This window comes from Condylostylus longicornis, unplaced genomic scaffold (genome assembly GCF_029603195.1).
Source record: "Condylostylus longicornis isolate FDR11 unplaced genomic scaffold, ASM2960319v2 ptg000040l, whole genome shotgun sequence".
In the NCBI taxonomy this organism is placed as follows: domain Eukaryota; kingdom Metazoa; phylum Arthropoda; class Insecta; order Diptera; family Dolichopodidae; genus Condylostylus; species Condylostylus longicornis.
The window spans coordinates 4,975,832-4,992,639 of NW_026578009.1; the positions used below are offsets into that span (position 1 = coordinate 4,975,832).

The 16,808-nt window shown below is 27.3% G+C and overlaps 1 protein-coding gene across 1 annotated transcript in view; it reads left to right on the top strand.

The window, feature by feature from the left end:
* LOC129609658 (pituitary homeobox homolog Ptx1) overlaps positions 1 to 16,808 on the top strand; it is a 69,869-nt gene that overhangs the window by 41,894 nt on the left and 11,167 nt on the right. Inside the window, exons 3-4 of the mRNA XM_055521714.1 lie at positions 7,637 to 7,774; positions 12,031 to 12,287. Coding sequence (XP_055377689.1) covers positions 7,637 to 7,774; positions 12,031 to 12,287 — 395 coding nt within the window. The remainder of the gene's footprint in view (positions 1 to 7,636; positions 7,775 to 12,030; positions 12,288 to 16,808) is intronic.

The window sequence follows — 16,808 nt, forward strand, 5'->3', positions numbered from 1 at the left end:
ATTTATGTCTATAAAACAAATTTTGGATAATGTCAATGCTTTTAAAACTATCGGTTTTTACTTGAGCAATTGAAAATCCGAATTATGAAAAACAATATTCGATTTAAATTATTCGCATTTATATAAAAAAAATTTTTCTGCAACACAAAACTATTGCATACTTTTGGGAGAAAAATTATAAAATATTAATATAATGGTAAGTTTTAAAGCGATTAATAAAGTGAACTAAAGAGATTAAAGATAACGGTGCCTTTATGTTTTTACTGGGAGAAAAACGATATCAAAAACTTCAAACAACCATTTTGTCATTTCAATGTTCAACTAGGCTATGTCGCGTTATAGAGGAACCATCTTAATAGCTTGGTACCGATACAATGTATTGTCAATTTTAGACTAAAATTTTTAAGAGGTTATAACTCTTAGATGAAGGATTATTTTCGAAGATAGAAAAAAGTTTGCATATAAAATTTTAGATTTTTATCTTGAAAGTTGTAAAACAATTTTGTAAACAGACACACGAACGGAGAATAACAAAAATTTTTCATAGAATAAGGCTGAAAATAATGTCAAGGTTTTATTATCTGAAATTTTTTCCTTAAGAGAAGTTTTATCAGAGACCAATTCACAATCGTTTTTAGTTTTAGTCAAGTAAATTTGTTAGAGGAGCCATAAATGCAATTGTCAAATCAAAAACCATTACAAACACTCAATACATATTGTCAACGTAATATTGTTCTTTAGGCTTGATTCATGAAACCTATTAAAAAATTTTAAATTTTACGTCGTTTCATTTGCATTATCACACAATTGAGTTCAAAAGTTCCAATAATAAAAAATTTACAACTTAAAAAATTTATATGAAAACAACTTCGAAAGATCAAAAGTTCGTAAAAAATCTGTTTTCGTTCTGTTCTCTTAAATGCAAAATACAATAAATTTCTAAACTAATTAAAACAAAAATGCATTTATTGAAATACGTGGAATAGAAATTAATTTTTTTTTTCTTCAACACTCTTCTCATATGCTCCTACATAAGAATATTTTCAAAAAAAATTAAAAATAATTTATTTTACAAGAACTTCATTTCGACTGACAATACAACCATATTGTCTGAATTTGACAGCTATCAGATATATCAAGGTCTTATAAGATCGAGTATAATAATCTTAAGAATTTAATGCGGATATTAAACGATTAATACTTTTCGTTTCTGTTATATCTCTAAAATTTGTCTAAATTTATCACAATAAGAAAAAAAATAAAATATGAAAACAAAAATTGTTGTAGAAATATTTTTGTTTTTTTTTTTTATATTCGAAATAAGAAGCTATGAAAGTGGCAGCTTCGATAATAAAAATCTACATAATATTTTTTTATCTTTCAAATTTAAGAGATAAATAGATTTTTCATATCACATACATACATTTATAGGTATACTCGTATAATAAGTGTTCGACATAAATATATTTTGAATGGCTTATTAGACGTGTGGGTCATATCAAGTGATATACAAATCAGGTGCCGTTCCGTGCCAGTACACTGTTTAGGGAGCAAAAATAATAAAACAAAATACACGAAAGAATGAAATAATAATAATTTGTACGGCTAGTTTAAGAAATGATATAAGACATAAATTCATTTAAATGTGCAGTAATTAATGTGAATGTGTAGGGAAAAAGGTTAAAAGCATGGTTAATCCCTTAATTGTAACATTGCCAAATCGGTTTTAATCATTATTAATTGTATATTTTGTAGTACTTGTTATGTCATGGAAATTGTATTTCTGGGATTTTCGGATATATTTTAAATTTTTAGAAAATTTTTTGATTCTAGATGCTATTGCAAAAATTTCTCTCTAAGAAATATTGTATGAGTATTGCAAAATGCTATATAACTTCTTAGTTTATTTTAATATTTCCATTGCAACAAATTATATTTATATTTATAAATGTTGTTGAGTATAGTCAAATAATTAGACTTTGTTTAGTAGATTTCACATTTGAATTTACTGTCTGTTTTGAATTTTTGCTCGAAAATTTACTTATTTTAGGTGCATCCTAAATAATTTGTAAAAAAAGCTAGTCCCTCTATTTACAAAATAACTGTACCGTTAATGATAAAAAAAAAAATTTAAATAAATGGATCGGTCTCAGTAAAGATGTTATTTTTCTAGAACAAAACTTTGTCTTATAAAAGCCGTGAAAATTGCTACTTTTACTCAAGCTGCTGCTTTCGAACCAAAAGTTATTTGTTAATATTGGAAAGGAAGAAATATCAGAAGTTATTTCTCTTCAAACCAGGCTGTTGACTCTTCAAATTAAACATCTCAAAGGACTATTGCGGTGATTTTAAAAATTATTTTTGCCCCAGTACAGCATTTTACCATTGAAATTTCCTTTCCCCCTTGAGTTTTTTCAACATAGCGTTTTCAAAATGTAAATTTTCATTTCTGTTTTTTTCTCCATGACAATGAACGCTCTTCCATGAACTTTTATGGGAGCCGTCCTCTACTCCAAACTGTGAACGTGCTCTTACTCAAAAGCATACATTTAAGTGTGAATTAAATTAATTAACAGTTGAATTCAATATGTCTGTTGGTCTAAACTCTAAAATTATTACTTAAAAATTCCTCCTAAGTATATGCAATTTTTTTTATAGCACTACTTTCAATATATAAGTCGACCTACAGCTATATTAGAAAAAAATACAATATTTACATTTAAACTACTTTCGAAAAATATGCTATTTCGATTACAAATTTTAATTTGAGGTACTGGTCTACTGGTCAAGACAAATTACTAGATTAATTTCCATAAATTTTAGAGAAAATCAATCGCCTTATTGAAATGTTGTGGGTTTAAAATGAAAAGTTATATAATTATTTACTAATCTCTTAAAACGTAAGGAATAAGCATTTTGTTGCTATAGGTGATGTTGAATTTACCATAAATCTGCACTCTATAACAATTGTTATTTAATTTAATTAAGTTAGGGATCAAGGCTATAATATTCCTGATTATACTGAATATATATTCATTGCCGCTTGTGCCATATTTGTTAAATTCAGGAAATTTTTTTTATCTACATGTATATGTATGTAAGTATATTTTGGAATAAATGGTACCTTTCAAACATAAATATTCCAATTTAATAATTTAATAAACCTTGACTAATCTACGTGTAATTATCCTTTATCATTTTTCTTTTCAAAATACATAATCGAATGAATTCGATTATATTTAAAACAAACTATGGATGAAAACACTAAAAGTGTAAATGATGAAAAAAAAATCTAAAATTCCCAACCTTGCTATTGAATTGGTGAATTTTTTTTTTAAATATTTTATTGGTGTGGGAAAAATTACAAAAATATTATCATAGAATTTTACTGCTCCTTTCCTTTCCTTGAATATTTTTTATACCAGTTTTTTTTTTTAAATCGATTTGAAATTTTTCTAGTGTAACTAAAGTAAAACATCGTTTCTATTTAACGCATTGATGCGTTCGTTTTGCCTGCATGTTTCCCTATTTTATTCGTTGTTTTAGCGTGAAAATCAAATTGGTAAATACAATATTCATCAAATATACAACTATGAGACTTTTTGAGTCTCAACTATTAATAAGTAAATTTAAATAAATATGTACATTACATATATATATATATATATATATAAAATAATGATATATATAAATGCAATGTACTGCTGGTGTTTATGATGCTCTACGTACTGTACAATGTGCCTGCCGTTGCTTGCTTGTTACGGAATTTTAATTTTGTATGCCAACAATTTCCAACAGTTTTCTTTACTTATTTTTTCTTCCTTGTTTTCTCTTTGATTTTTTTTTTATTTTACAGTAAAATTTATGACTTCATTAGTATAAATATGAGAAATGAAAAAAAAAATTGTCATTTTGTAATGCGATTAGCTGCTACGTAATGAAGCGTTACAAATTTAAGAAGAAGTACAAAAACAAAAAAAGAAAAAACAAACAAATTCGAATACCCTTAAAAATTTACACATGTAAGCAGCAGTGGTTTGGAATATGAGAAGTGATTATAAGGCAATTAAAAGCGTTTTGGAACAAATTATGGCTAGCTGTGATATTAAAAAAAAAAGAAAGAAATAAAGATATAAAAAATCGGGGAAAACAAAACTGTGAATTTAGTGTGTTGTTTTTAAAATGAAAATTAAAAATTGTCCTTGAATCTTTAGTTTTTTGTTTTTTTTTGTATTAAATTTAAATGAACGCGTATGTTGACGTGAAAAAAGTGCGATTTATTAATATAATCATATGTGGATAATTGCATGTATTTATAATGTCATTTATTAATGTTATACTGAATATAACTGTGAAATGTTATACTGTGAATTATATATATATATATATATTATATGATACTTAAGAACATGTTCCAGCTAGAAGCGTATATTTGGATATCAATTATATTGCCGTATCGTGTATGAACATTTTATAGACATTCTTTAAACAAATATGTGGCGAAAATGTAATAATAAATTATGTGGTAACAAATTAGAAAAATTATAAGGAAAAAATTATATAGAAAAAAAAAACATTTTGTTTTCGTTCATGCTCATGGTGCGTTTAATTATAATTTAGTAAATTGGTTCATATTTCGTAATTTCCCTCGCCTTTTTCGATATTTGATATTTCACATTTTAAAAAAGAGCCTATATTATTCGAATATTATTAATAGAAGAATAATTTTATGTGTATGTACCGTCGCTTATTCTAAAATTTAAACCAGATTGCGGTTATATCCAAATCAAAATAAAAAATTTACTTTTAAAAACGATATTCATTCAATAAAATACCAAATGGTTATGTATAATATTCAATATAATTGTAAAAATTGGGGCTTGGAATTACGTTTAAGCGACGATTAGGTTTGGAATTATCATTGTTTTGTTAGTAATATATATATATATATATATATATATTAGACGATTGTTCAGTACAAGCATTTTTTTTTGTTCCTTCTTTACTCCTCTTGAGAGCATAGGGCTTCCACAAAGCTTCTCCAACGAACTCTGTTAGGGGCCATTCCTTTTACTTCTGCCCATGTCATGTTAGCCGTGGCGATTTCTTTCTTTATTGTTCTTTGCCACGTATTCTTTGGCTGTCCAAAACTTCTTCTACCCTGCGAATTCCACTCCAATACCTGTCTTAAGGTGGTTTCAGATTAGCGTCGCAATGTATGGCCTATCCATCCCCATTTTTTGTTCTTTATTACTCTTGAGATTGGTTCTTTGTGGCTTAAAGCCCAGAGGTCTGTGTTGCTGATTCGCCTGGGTCAGAATACACGGCAGATTATCCCTATAGACTCCTATTTATGAATACCCGTATTTTATTTGTGTATTCATTTATTGCATTCAGTACAAGCATTTAGTATTACAAAATAAACGTCACTTAAACATCAATCGTGACTGTCAGTTACTATAACTAAAATTATCATTATTTACAGATGGAAAGGGGAGGGAAAAAGGAAGTGAAAGATAAAATAATATTAGTAATATTAATTTAATATTAATATGTAAATTAAAAATTAAATAGTTAATATCAAACGTATACAACTATTGCACGACAATCAAAAAAAAGCCGTGACATAAACTAAAAATAAATTAAACAAAATCGGTGCTTTGAGCACTCTCTTACTTATATTTGTACAAAAAACGGACGAATACAAGTTAATTTCGTGCACGCGTATGTTGCTTATGTAAGCTTATGTTTACCATAGTTCGTACTATTACTGCGGAACACTGAAAAGCTCAGCTGACCTTAATGTACCGGGATTCTCTCTGTAAGAAATTCAATGTTCAGTTGGTCGGAAAAACTTGGAAAAATAAAATATATTATTTTAAAAATAAAGCTTCAACAGGGAAGCGCAATAATAAGGGCAAAATTATTTATAAATAATTCTACGTCAAATTATCATGGGTTTCAAAAAGAACACATTCCGATTTAATAACAACGTAAAATGAGAATTTATAAATTATAACTTCAACATTTGGGCCCATAAATCTAGAAAACGGCGAATATAGGAGAAGAACAAATGATGAGCTTAACGACTTAATTAAGGGCGAGGATATAATAAGGTATAGCAAGTCGCAGCGTTTAAAATGGGCAGGACACGTAATTCGAATGGATGATAATAGACCACAAAGCAAAATTCTGCAAGCAAGACCTAGCCTAAATAGACACAGAGGAAGACCCCGAAGACGATGGGAAGAAAATATTGAAAGTGATGCTGCAAAGCTTACAATCATAAACTGGAAAACAACAGCAAAGGATCGTGATAGTTGGAGGCAGATCGTGAAGAAGGCCAAAGTTCACCCCGAACTGTAGAGCCAAAAGAAGAAGAAGAAGAACTTCAACATTATAACCTTTACAAAGAACTTGTAATAATACTGTTATAATACTGTTATATTCTTCTGTAAAACGAGCTATTAAGGTTGTCATAAAAGTTTTGTTTTAAAAGTAATTCAGTAACAATTTTATATAGAGTACTTACAAAGGAAAAGTTCTATTATCATCATGATAATGGCAGTTCAAGAAACTCTATCAATATACAATGTAACTGTGACACTGGAAATAAAACACTTTCTGTACATATTCTCAATATTTTTATGTTAAAATAAATTTTAATATACTTTTTAAAAGCTTGACACGACGAACACAAATTATTTTAATGCAAAATTAATAATTGTATAAGAGTTTCTCGTTTAATTGCAATATCATCACTTGCTCCAGCTACAACATTGTTTATGAGTACCATTATTTCATATAGTATTGTAAATAAATAAATTAAAAATCAATAAACGTTATTTTTAACATGATTATTACAAAGTATGTAGCTCATTAGATAATTGACAAATAAATATTTTAATCAAAATTAAATAAATTAATTGCATGTCTTTTACTTAAAAAAAAAAATTCTTATAAGTGATATACACAAATTGTATTTATTTTCCACTTGAATTTGCTATTAAGCTTACTGATAAAATTTCATAAATTCATGCAGTTATTAGCAAAGCGGAAGAATTATTTTTATAATTTGTAAAAACTTGTCACAAACATTAACGATTAGATACGTGAAGAAATTTTAATAAAAGTTTAAATTTCTTTTTATTGAAATTTTTAATAATGATACAAAATTAAAAGTTTCTAAAACAAAAAAAAAATGGATTTCTTTAAGTGCAAACGTGTTGTACTACATTTTCCTTTTTTAAGTAAAATTCACAACAGTTGCGATAACAATTGAAATTAACAACAGTTTTGTTATCGTTTCAAGTACTAAATGGCAAAGTCCGATATTACTGTTTTAGAAATTCAATGACATAATTGAAGGTTGACGTAAAATTTAATTTTAAACCTGAAATTTCAAAATTGAAAGTACCTACTTAAAAAACAAAATTTTTTGACAATTCATTTTCTTTGAGAGCAATCGCATTTTAATCTTAAATTTTACTTGAAAATTCATTTATACAGCATTATGCACGTAAATATGGGTACTGGTACTTAAATGTTATTAAATCTAATATTCAAAATATTTTTTAATTAATAATTGCATTAATTGAAAAAAAAAATAATTATTTTGCTTTATTTATTATTTTAGTTTGGGCTGAAACTGGTGATTTTCGGGAAAGTGCACACAGTTCTATGGCTGCGGTAGCAAATAGCTTGGATCATTCTCAACTTAATTTTCAAACATCAAATGTTAGAATTAAAAATAGAGACAGAAAATTTAACGAAGGTAAGATTAAGAATTTCTATGTTATTCATTAATTTCATCTTAATTTTTTGTAATTGAAATTAATTAATTACTACAAAAAATGTAATACTACACCTAAATGACACACGTGGTATACATTTGCTAGAATATATTTGTTCAATGTGTTTATTTAAATGTACACAAAGAGAAATCGCATCGGATTCGGGTGTCCAATTCCAAGCGTGAGTTTTTGGAGTTAAAACATTATTTTTATTGTTTTTGGCCGTCAACCGTACTTTTCTAATAACAAAATATTTGTTGCCGTACGTGTCAATTCCTGTTTTGACGCAGCGGTGATAGAAAGTTTTCAAATGCCATTTTTTTTTTATTGATTGTACGTTTTAATAACAATAATTTATCTGTATCTGTATGTGCATAGTTGTCATTCTGCCACGGAGTATTCATAAATGTTTAAGTCGTTCTGAAAATGCTAATGATTTGAAATAAAATCAAGTGATTGAATTTGAAAGGAACTGAGTGCGCATTAAAAAATAGAGTCTACTGACCGGATCCGAATTTAAAATAGTGTAAGATTAAATTGATTAGACAACTACTGTGGGATCCGTATAAGTTTAAGCTAAATGAATCCGGCAAATTGAAATAAGACTCAAATATGGTCATGTGTATTATTCAAAAATGGATTAAATGAGCTATAAGAATTTTGTACGAACATTTCACATTACTTCTAATGAAAACAAATATGTTACGTTCGTGAATTTTCAGCACGACGGATATTTCTTATAAAGTATATAGATACAATTTTAGATTTAGGAAATTTTTTAACAATTAACTGTAAGGGCATTTTCCTAATTAAATGAAATGCAACAATGAAACAAAATGATAATTCAAAGTAATAAAACACTTTTGTTGTAATGGGGCTAATTTTTTTAATTATTCCTGTGGAAATTTCAAAAATGGATTGAAAAGTGGGAAAATACAGCTATGTTCTTAGAGGTTACTTAACAAATTCCGTATAGGTTGCTTACAAGAATAGAATTCAATTGTAAAATTTTTTGAAACAAATATTTGTAGCTATCTACTTTGAATGGCCGCAAATTTGCTTATAAAACATTTAAAGCTAACCTAAAATATTTTTCTAGAACTGAAAGTGTTATTGTCTTGCAGTATAATATCGTACTAACTAAAAGTATCTACGTGTAGCAAATTTTTTGTTAAGTAAGCGTTTTAGTTTGAAGAGACTTGCTGAATATATTTAAGACATTTAAGAATTTAAAGCATTGAAAATAAATTAGAGCTGCAGCTGCGTATAGCATAAGAAATAAGTTCATCATATTCCTTGTTACCCAGATATATTCATACATTATATCATTTAACATTTTGATCTATTTATAAAAAAATTTGTTTTATACAGGGTGATTCAGAAAGGTATACAACAAAATATATACCATTTGTTAGAGGGTCGAAAATGGATAAAACTTTTGTTCCGGACTAGATGCGAAATCTCAAGGGTTTCTGAGATACAGGGATTTTAACGAATTTTCACGAAATTTCTACTTATCCAAGCTTTTTTGATTATAACTTCCGTTCCGAAAAAGATAGGAGCTTCAAATGAACAGTTTTTAAAAGGACTAATACAGCGCTTGAAGGCAACATATTACTTGATTTTGTATTTTATGTACTTTCGGAATAACAAGCATTCGAACTTTGGAAAAAATCTAATAAAATGAACCAATGGTATATGTTTTTGTACACCTTTGTGAATCACCCTGTATAACTGTAGTAAAATTAGCGACTTTGATTGAACAACGCATTTAAAAGTACAGATAGGCTACCTTTTTTATTGTTATTGATAATATTTTTGTATTTTTTATAAAGAGTGTAGATTAAAATTAATTTTATTACTTTAAATGTACGTGTTTAATTTATTTCTTTTCCTATATGCAATTTGGTGCCTATTTGCCTGATTGCCGCTGATAAATTTTGAATTTATTAGTTGAAAATTTTTTATTATACTTATATTTCAAATCAACATTTGTACACATTGTATGGCGCATGTAATTATTATTTATTTAATGTAAATTATTTTCATTTTCATAAATTGTTTGCACAAGTTAAATGGTTTATGTCAAAAATAAAAGAATTTTTTTTTTTAAGAATAACCTGTCAAACTCATTTAATCTCCTTTCTCTATACATAAGTATATTTCTCTTTATCAAAAGAAAAACGCCGCTGTCGACGCCGTACAATAAATAAAGTTTAATATTAAAAAAAATTTTTTTTTTTTGTGGTGGGGGGAGAACTGAAACACAAACTCGAAATTCAACTCTCAAATTTTGTTAGCCACTCAACAATGGTTTTTGTAAAAACTGTCATGTAGATTTTGTGTACATACTTATGTTTTGGATCTCTATATCTAAAACACACCAGTTAAAAAAAAAAATTTATTATCCTTATCAACGTTTAGATACTGCGGCGATAAGATTAAATTAAAAAATTAAAAATGAGAAGAAGAAAATAAAAGTAATTATCATAAGATTTTTTTTTTTTAAATTCGTGTACTCATGTTTGTATGCACAGAAATAAAATTAAATGTTGTAATTGATTGAAGATTAAATATTTGCTTTCTTAAAAATTAAATTCTATTTTAAAATCGCCTTCTTTGTAGAAAATATTTTATCTAAATTTTTTTAAGACTTCCGTCTTCTCATTACTAATTGGAGTATTAATTTTTTTTCGGTTTGTAACTTCGAAATTTGAAATGGTTTGAAATTGTACGAATCATAGGAAATTGTGCAAATGCGCCGGAACAATTTTAATTCATTCATAACAATTTGAATTTTCGATGTGGACCTATTAAAAAATATCTGTTGTTATTTAAAACAAAACTATTCATTTCATCGGGAAGAGAAGTCTTCATTAAAAAAACCTTCGTTAAAGTTGTTGTAAGGCAGATTTTTATCAAAATTGTTAGGAATGAATATTATTGTTAGCATTTTTCCTCAACAAAGTTAACACACTCCAGTGACACATTGTTAACGCAAAAAGTTCATATTCGTAAAGATTCATGGTTCAATAGTGATACTTAGGTTTTGTTTCTTTAACATGTAAAAATTTAAAGATTAAATTAATTAAAAGAAATAAATGTATCCTCCTTGCCAATTGGAGAACGATAACACAAGTAATGTCAGAATTTAGAGATAATTGCTACTTTTAATTTATTAAAAGTAGCAAATATGCTTTTCTTGCTTCTCTTATCAATTGGGGAGTGATAACACTTGTAATTTTTCTGGGACATCAAGGCTTCGTCAGTTAAAAACTATGTTTGTTTATTGTTTTAGATTAGACCGTTTCAAATACTTTTAATTAAATTTTCCTCTGAATAATTTTTTATATTAAAATGAATAATAGACTCAATATAGAAAAATCATTTCTCAGCTATCAAAAAAAAACAAAGAGTTTAAAATGTGCAAATGAAGGTGTAAAATAATGGCACAGCACATTTAACGGTTTTCAAATAAATCTTTTAACTCACGAGACTTAAACAGATTCAAAATAAATATTCCAAAATTTTATACATATTGGTGGAACTTAAAATAAAACTAAAAGCGAAAATGATTATATTTACTATTGAATAAAAATTTCATTTAATATTTTTTAATAAGGGGTAATTTTTCAGCTTTTATCTGTCAAATTTAAAGAAACGCATTTATTTGAATCGACAAAAGTAAATTGTTGCCATTAACTTTTCCGTATTCATGCAAATATTTGCAACCATATGTTTCAGATTCATTCGAAGTGTCCAAGTCTCAATGAGTTTTTCACACATTTTGCGTGAATTACGCGATAATATTCGTCTTCACGAAGTGGAAATTTTGAACTGTCCTGTAAAGAAAAATGAGCCAAATAATTGATTTGGTGTTGTTGAATGTAACGAATCACGCGTGAAATATCAAAAACTAAAATACGAAAATTGAAAACATTTTACTCGTTATATCAAATTTTATTATGCCTGTTATATGTATATATATATATATATATACACAAATGACTCAATAATACTTTCAATAAATGAAACATAATATTTGATTTTTAAACTTTTATACCATTCTAATATAGATTACAAATTTTTCAATTTATCATTGAAATTTTCTTATTCTCTTTGAATAAATATAAAAAAACGAAAAAAAAATTTATTAATATTTTTCAAACCGCATATACAAAAATTCTCAAATTTTCTATATTTTTTTCTTTTTCCTCAACATTTCTTTATTATATAGTTAATCGATCATTACATGAAACTACTATCAAAACAGAAAATACAGCAGGTCTGGGTGTACATGATGACAACATCGCTTCTACAGATGATCAACAAAAAAATGATAAGAAAAATAAACGCCAACGGCGACAAAGAACACATTTTACATCTCAACAACTTCAAGAGTTAGAATTAACGTTTAGCCGTAATCGATATCCAGATATGTCAACAAGGGAAGAAATAGCAATGTGGACAAATCTAACAGAAGCCAGAGTAAGAGTAAGTATAAAAATTGAATAAGTATACAAAAAAAGAAAAATAAATATGAAAAAAAAAAATTTGAAAAAAAGGGTGAAAAATAACAAGAAATTTTATCTTTATGGTCTCCGACACATAATCGTATACATATACTAACAAACACACACACTGTAAGTAGATAACCATATTATATTGGTTAAGTGTAATTGAATAAAACTACTACAGCAGTTCATTGTCAATACCTGGTTACTATTATCGTTACCGTTGAATACCTACATATATGAACTGTAACTAAAAAATGATTTTTTTTTTTTTTTTGGTTTGACGTGACGAGTATTTTCCCTAACTTCCAAATGGTGTTTTTTTTTTTCAATAAAATTTTTATGACTTTTATTGGTTTATTTTTTGAATATAGAAGCTAGTTGTATCGGCAACAAAAAACAAACAATTTTTTGTTTTTTTTTTTTTGTTTTTGGAGTTGTAATATTGTTTACAGAGTTATGTAAATTACTATAGGTTTACATTTGAAAATCTAAAATAAAAAATTATAATAGTTTTACATTGAATTCCAATTTCCCTACACTGAGCTCTTTTGGCTTTGCTTTCTTTGTATTTGTTGTTGTTTTGTAAATTTTTTGATTAGAAGATTTTTAAATGAAATTGAAACTCGAATTTAAAGAGAATTTAATTGAAGAAAACAAAATACGTGATGTAGAACGAAAAAAGGTAATGATCAGGTATTATGTGGTCTTATGACAATATGTGAAGTAGCTAAAAATCGAATGATAGTAAAAGCGATTAATTAGGATTATAAAAAGAAAGTAGATTATTGGTGAATGAATCGTTTTAAAAATTATTTTCTTTTATAATCTAAATTGATTTTAATTGCAAATGATTGAACAATTAAAAAAAAATTATGTTTGAATTTAAGTTGATTTTTTGTTTTAATTATAGAAGAAATTTAGTTTAGCAGTGAAGGTAAAATTTAAGGCAGAAAAAAATTTTTTCTTCTTTTAATTATGGACCGGAACCCTCGCAGCCCTTCTCACTTCGAATTATAGGATCATTTGCCATTCGCGATTCAGTAATATGAGCACCATTCTTAGGTCCCTGACGAGTCTCAATATTATGTCTACCCGGAATCGTGATACCTCCGAAAGGGTCACAAAGTCCCGCCCGAAGCACTTGAGCCTTAACCGGCGAACAGCCTCACACTCACATAACAAATGCTCCGCCGTCTCATCCTCTTCAGAGCAGAGACGACACATCCCAGTCTCAACTTTGCACATTGTTTTCAGATGAAGCATGGTAAGACAATGTCCAGTGAGAACCCCAACTACAATCCTCAAGACTGGACGCCCTCAACGATACCAGCTATCTCTCCCATTCCTGAGGGCCCCACGAAATTTAGAATAGAAAATAGAAAATATTGAATTTTGAAAATTTTCTCAAATTTATGTGTTTGAGTAAAAATAAATTTGACTTTGTTCATAATTTCCATTTATAAGAAAGCATGAAATTTGTATGGGTTGATTCACATATTTGTTGATCATTCTGCCATTCCAAATTTATTCGAATTGCAGTTGGAAACGAGTACCAGTTTAAATAATTTAAGAAATTAGATCTTATGGGTTTAAAATCTTGAAAGTTTCTCAAATCTTTCATTTTTAAATGCTGACAAATGTAGTAGTGCCATACTGTTAAAAAGCGAGACTTTCAATAAGCTATATAAATTTCGTCTAAGTACTAAAATTAAAAAATTCAAACTAAAAAATTTTAAAGGGTAAAATGTTTCAAATGTTCAAAATGTGAAAACTTTGTTTTGTGCAACTTAGCGACTCTTTCCGAGTGACTTTTTTGGAATTTTCGTAAATTACTCCAAAATTTTGGGAAATGTCTTGCATCAAGAGAAATTAGTAATAAAACAAACTTAATTGTAAAACTAACTTTAGTCGGCATTATGTACATAAAGTATTATCCTCGTATCCTAATTATAAAATTCATGCGACGGCTTTTTAATTTACTTTTATATTATAGTAATAAATTACATTCCGTCGGCAAAATTTAAAAAGTTAATGATTTCGTTTATGATTAGATAACGAAAACTATAAGAATAAAATTTATTGAAATTTTTTCAGCTACATCACTTCCCCCGAATAACTTAAAAGGCTATAATTTTCTAAACTGCTATTAACAATGGAACCACTCGCTCTTTTTAGTAATGAATGTAATATTATTGCTTTGTGATTTTCTTTATAAAAGAAAATCTTGGAACTTCGTGGTGACGTACAAATTGACCAACTCAATTTTAAATTTCTTCAATTTCTTTTATTTTAAATTTTAAAAATCTTTAAATTTGCCGAAATTAATTCAGATCCTTTTTTTGTAAGTAAGCACACAAGCACACACATTTAATGATCTTGGGTAATTTAAATATTATATATATATGTATATTAAATGACATTGTTTTAAAAAAAATTTAAATATTTTTCATATTCCATCTGTTAGAATTTTCATCGAAAAATTTATTCAATTAATTTGATTAGCATAAAAAAATATTTATGCAAAATTCTATTATGTATTAAGTACATGGTTTGTAGGTGAGTGTATTTGTACACATAATATATATATACTTTAATATGTAATAATAAACATTATATAATAGAATGGTTCGATACAACTAAAAGAAGAACAAAAAAAAAATGATGACAATGTCAAATGAGTTGAAAATCATTACTCTAATTTGTTGTAGGTTTCAACCGATATGGGTATTTTTCTTATACGTACCTATATTGTAACTCGATGTACAAAAAGGTATAGGGTAATTTATTTTAAAATAATTTTAGTCTACACTTACATATGTGAATACATAATATATTAAACAATACAGTGTTTCTATTCAAATTTTATTTATGCGGTGACCAGGTCTTAAAATAATATTCAACGTACTAATGAAGAAGAATATGAAATTTTCAATGGAGGAAATTTGATGTGAGCTATAACCTATGATGAGATGTGAGACACATAATCAACCCTATTGTATATTTATAGGGTAATATTTCCATATTCCAATAAAATTTTTTTTATTAATGAAGGGTGTAAAATGTGAACTCGTATGCACAAGGTTTACTAAAATGTATTCTGTTCATTTACTTGAAATTTTGAGAAAAGAGCTACCTGTAATACATCCAGGTAAAATACCTTGAGAAATTTAAAACTTGCCTCTTTGTAGAATTATATAGTTTTACATTTGAAAGTCTGGTTCACATGAAAAATTTACTGATTAGCAATTAACGAACAGTATAGAACTGAAATATTGAGTTTCAAGAAAATACGTAAACCAACAGACTAATCGACCTAATAAACGCTAAACAGATTTAATTTACATTTTTTTAACATTTTCCGGTGATCTGATTCAAGTTCAGATTTTGGGCATATGAACCACATTATTTAAATATACAAACATATTGGATTCTTTAAAAAATTTAGGAATTTTGATATTTTTAGAAATTTGCGATTCTAATAAATACAATCATTCAATAACAAGCATCATAAAAGTCAAAAGAATCTGCCTTTTTGAAAAAGATTTAACTTTAGATCAGATCACTGCCGTCTCAAAGACTTATTGTAACACCTCCCTATTTATAAAGCGCCAGCTAGGCCTACAATTCTTACGTAATTACAGATTTGTCCAAGAGCAATCTCTCACATATGAAAAGGTGCAACCACTTAAGTGAACTAAACGTCTCCAACGCTTCACAAAAGTGGAGAATATGAGCAGGCTTCTCATCCTCATCAAAGCAAAAGTTACACAAATTTTCTCCAGATTGTCCCAATTTGTGCATGTGATAGTCTGTGGTGCCTAGTGAGAAGACCGACTTAGTCGGTCCAGCTTGGCCCTTCTGTGACACGGACTAGGTATGAAGAGCTTCGCCTGTCTTATTCTCGAAATTCCGTAAATGTTTAAGGTTATGTTTGTATTATTACCCTCCCTTCTGCAGCGTTTTAACAGTATGTTTAAAAGAAAAAACTAATTGGCCACCTTATTTTTAATGCTATTAAAAATTCAAAAAATTGCACTTGCCATTATTCTGATGAAGAAGAAAAAATATAAAAATTAAAAGCAAAAAAAAAATAATATTTGTTTTTTTGGGTTCAAGAAAGTGTCAGTGATATGAAATTTAAATGAAAACGCTAAGCGATAAATAAAGAAAATAGCGAAATGAATACATTATTATTTTTGTGTTATTTTGTGTTCTTTGTGTTATTTTGTGACCCTAAAAATGTAATAAAACATTGAAATTTTTTTGGTATTTTATAGCATTCCGTACGTAAGGGTTTTTAAACGTAAAATTATAAAAACCACTGAGAAATTTACGCAATAATAACATGTGCCATAATCTAAAAATGATTTTCCCTTTTCCCCTTTTTTTTTGTTCTTTTTAGCTCAGTTATAATGTTCTTTAACTATTTTATACCGTTTTGCACTTTTCGCAACTTTCATTCTAATTTGTTTTTGTTTTTTGGTTTTCTCTATTTTTC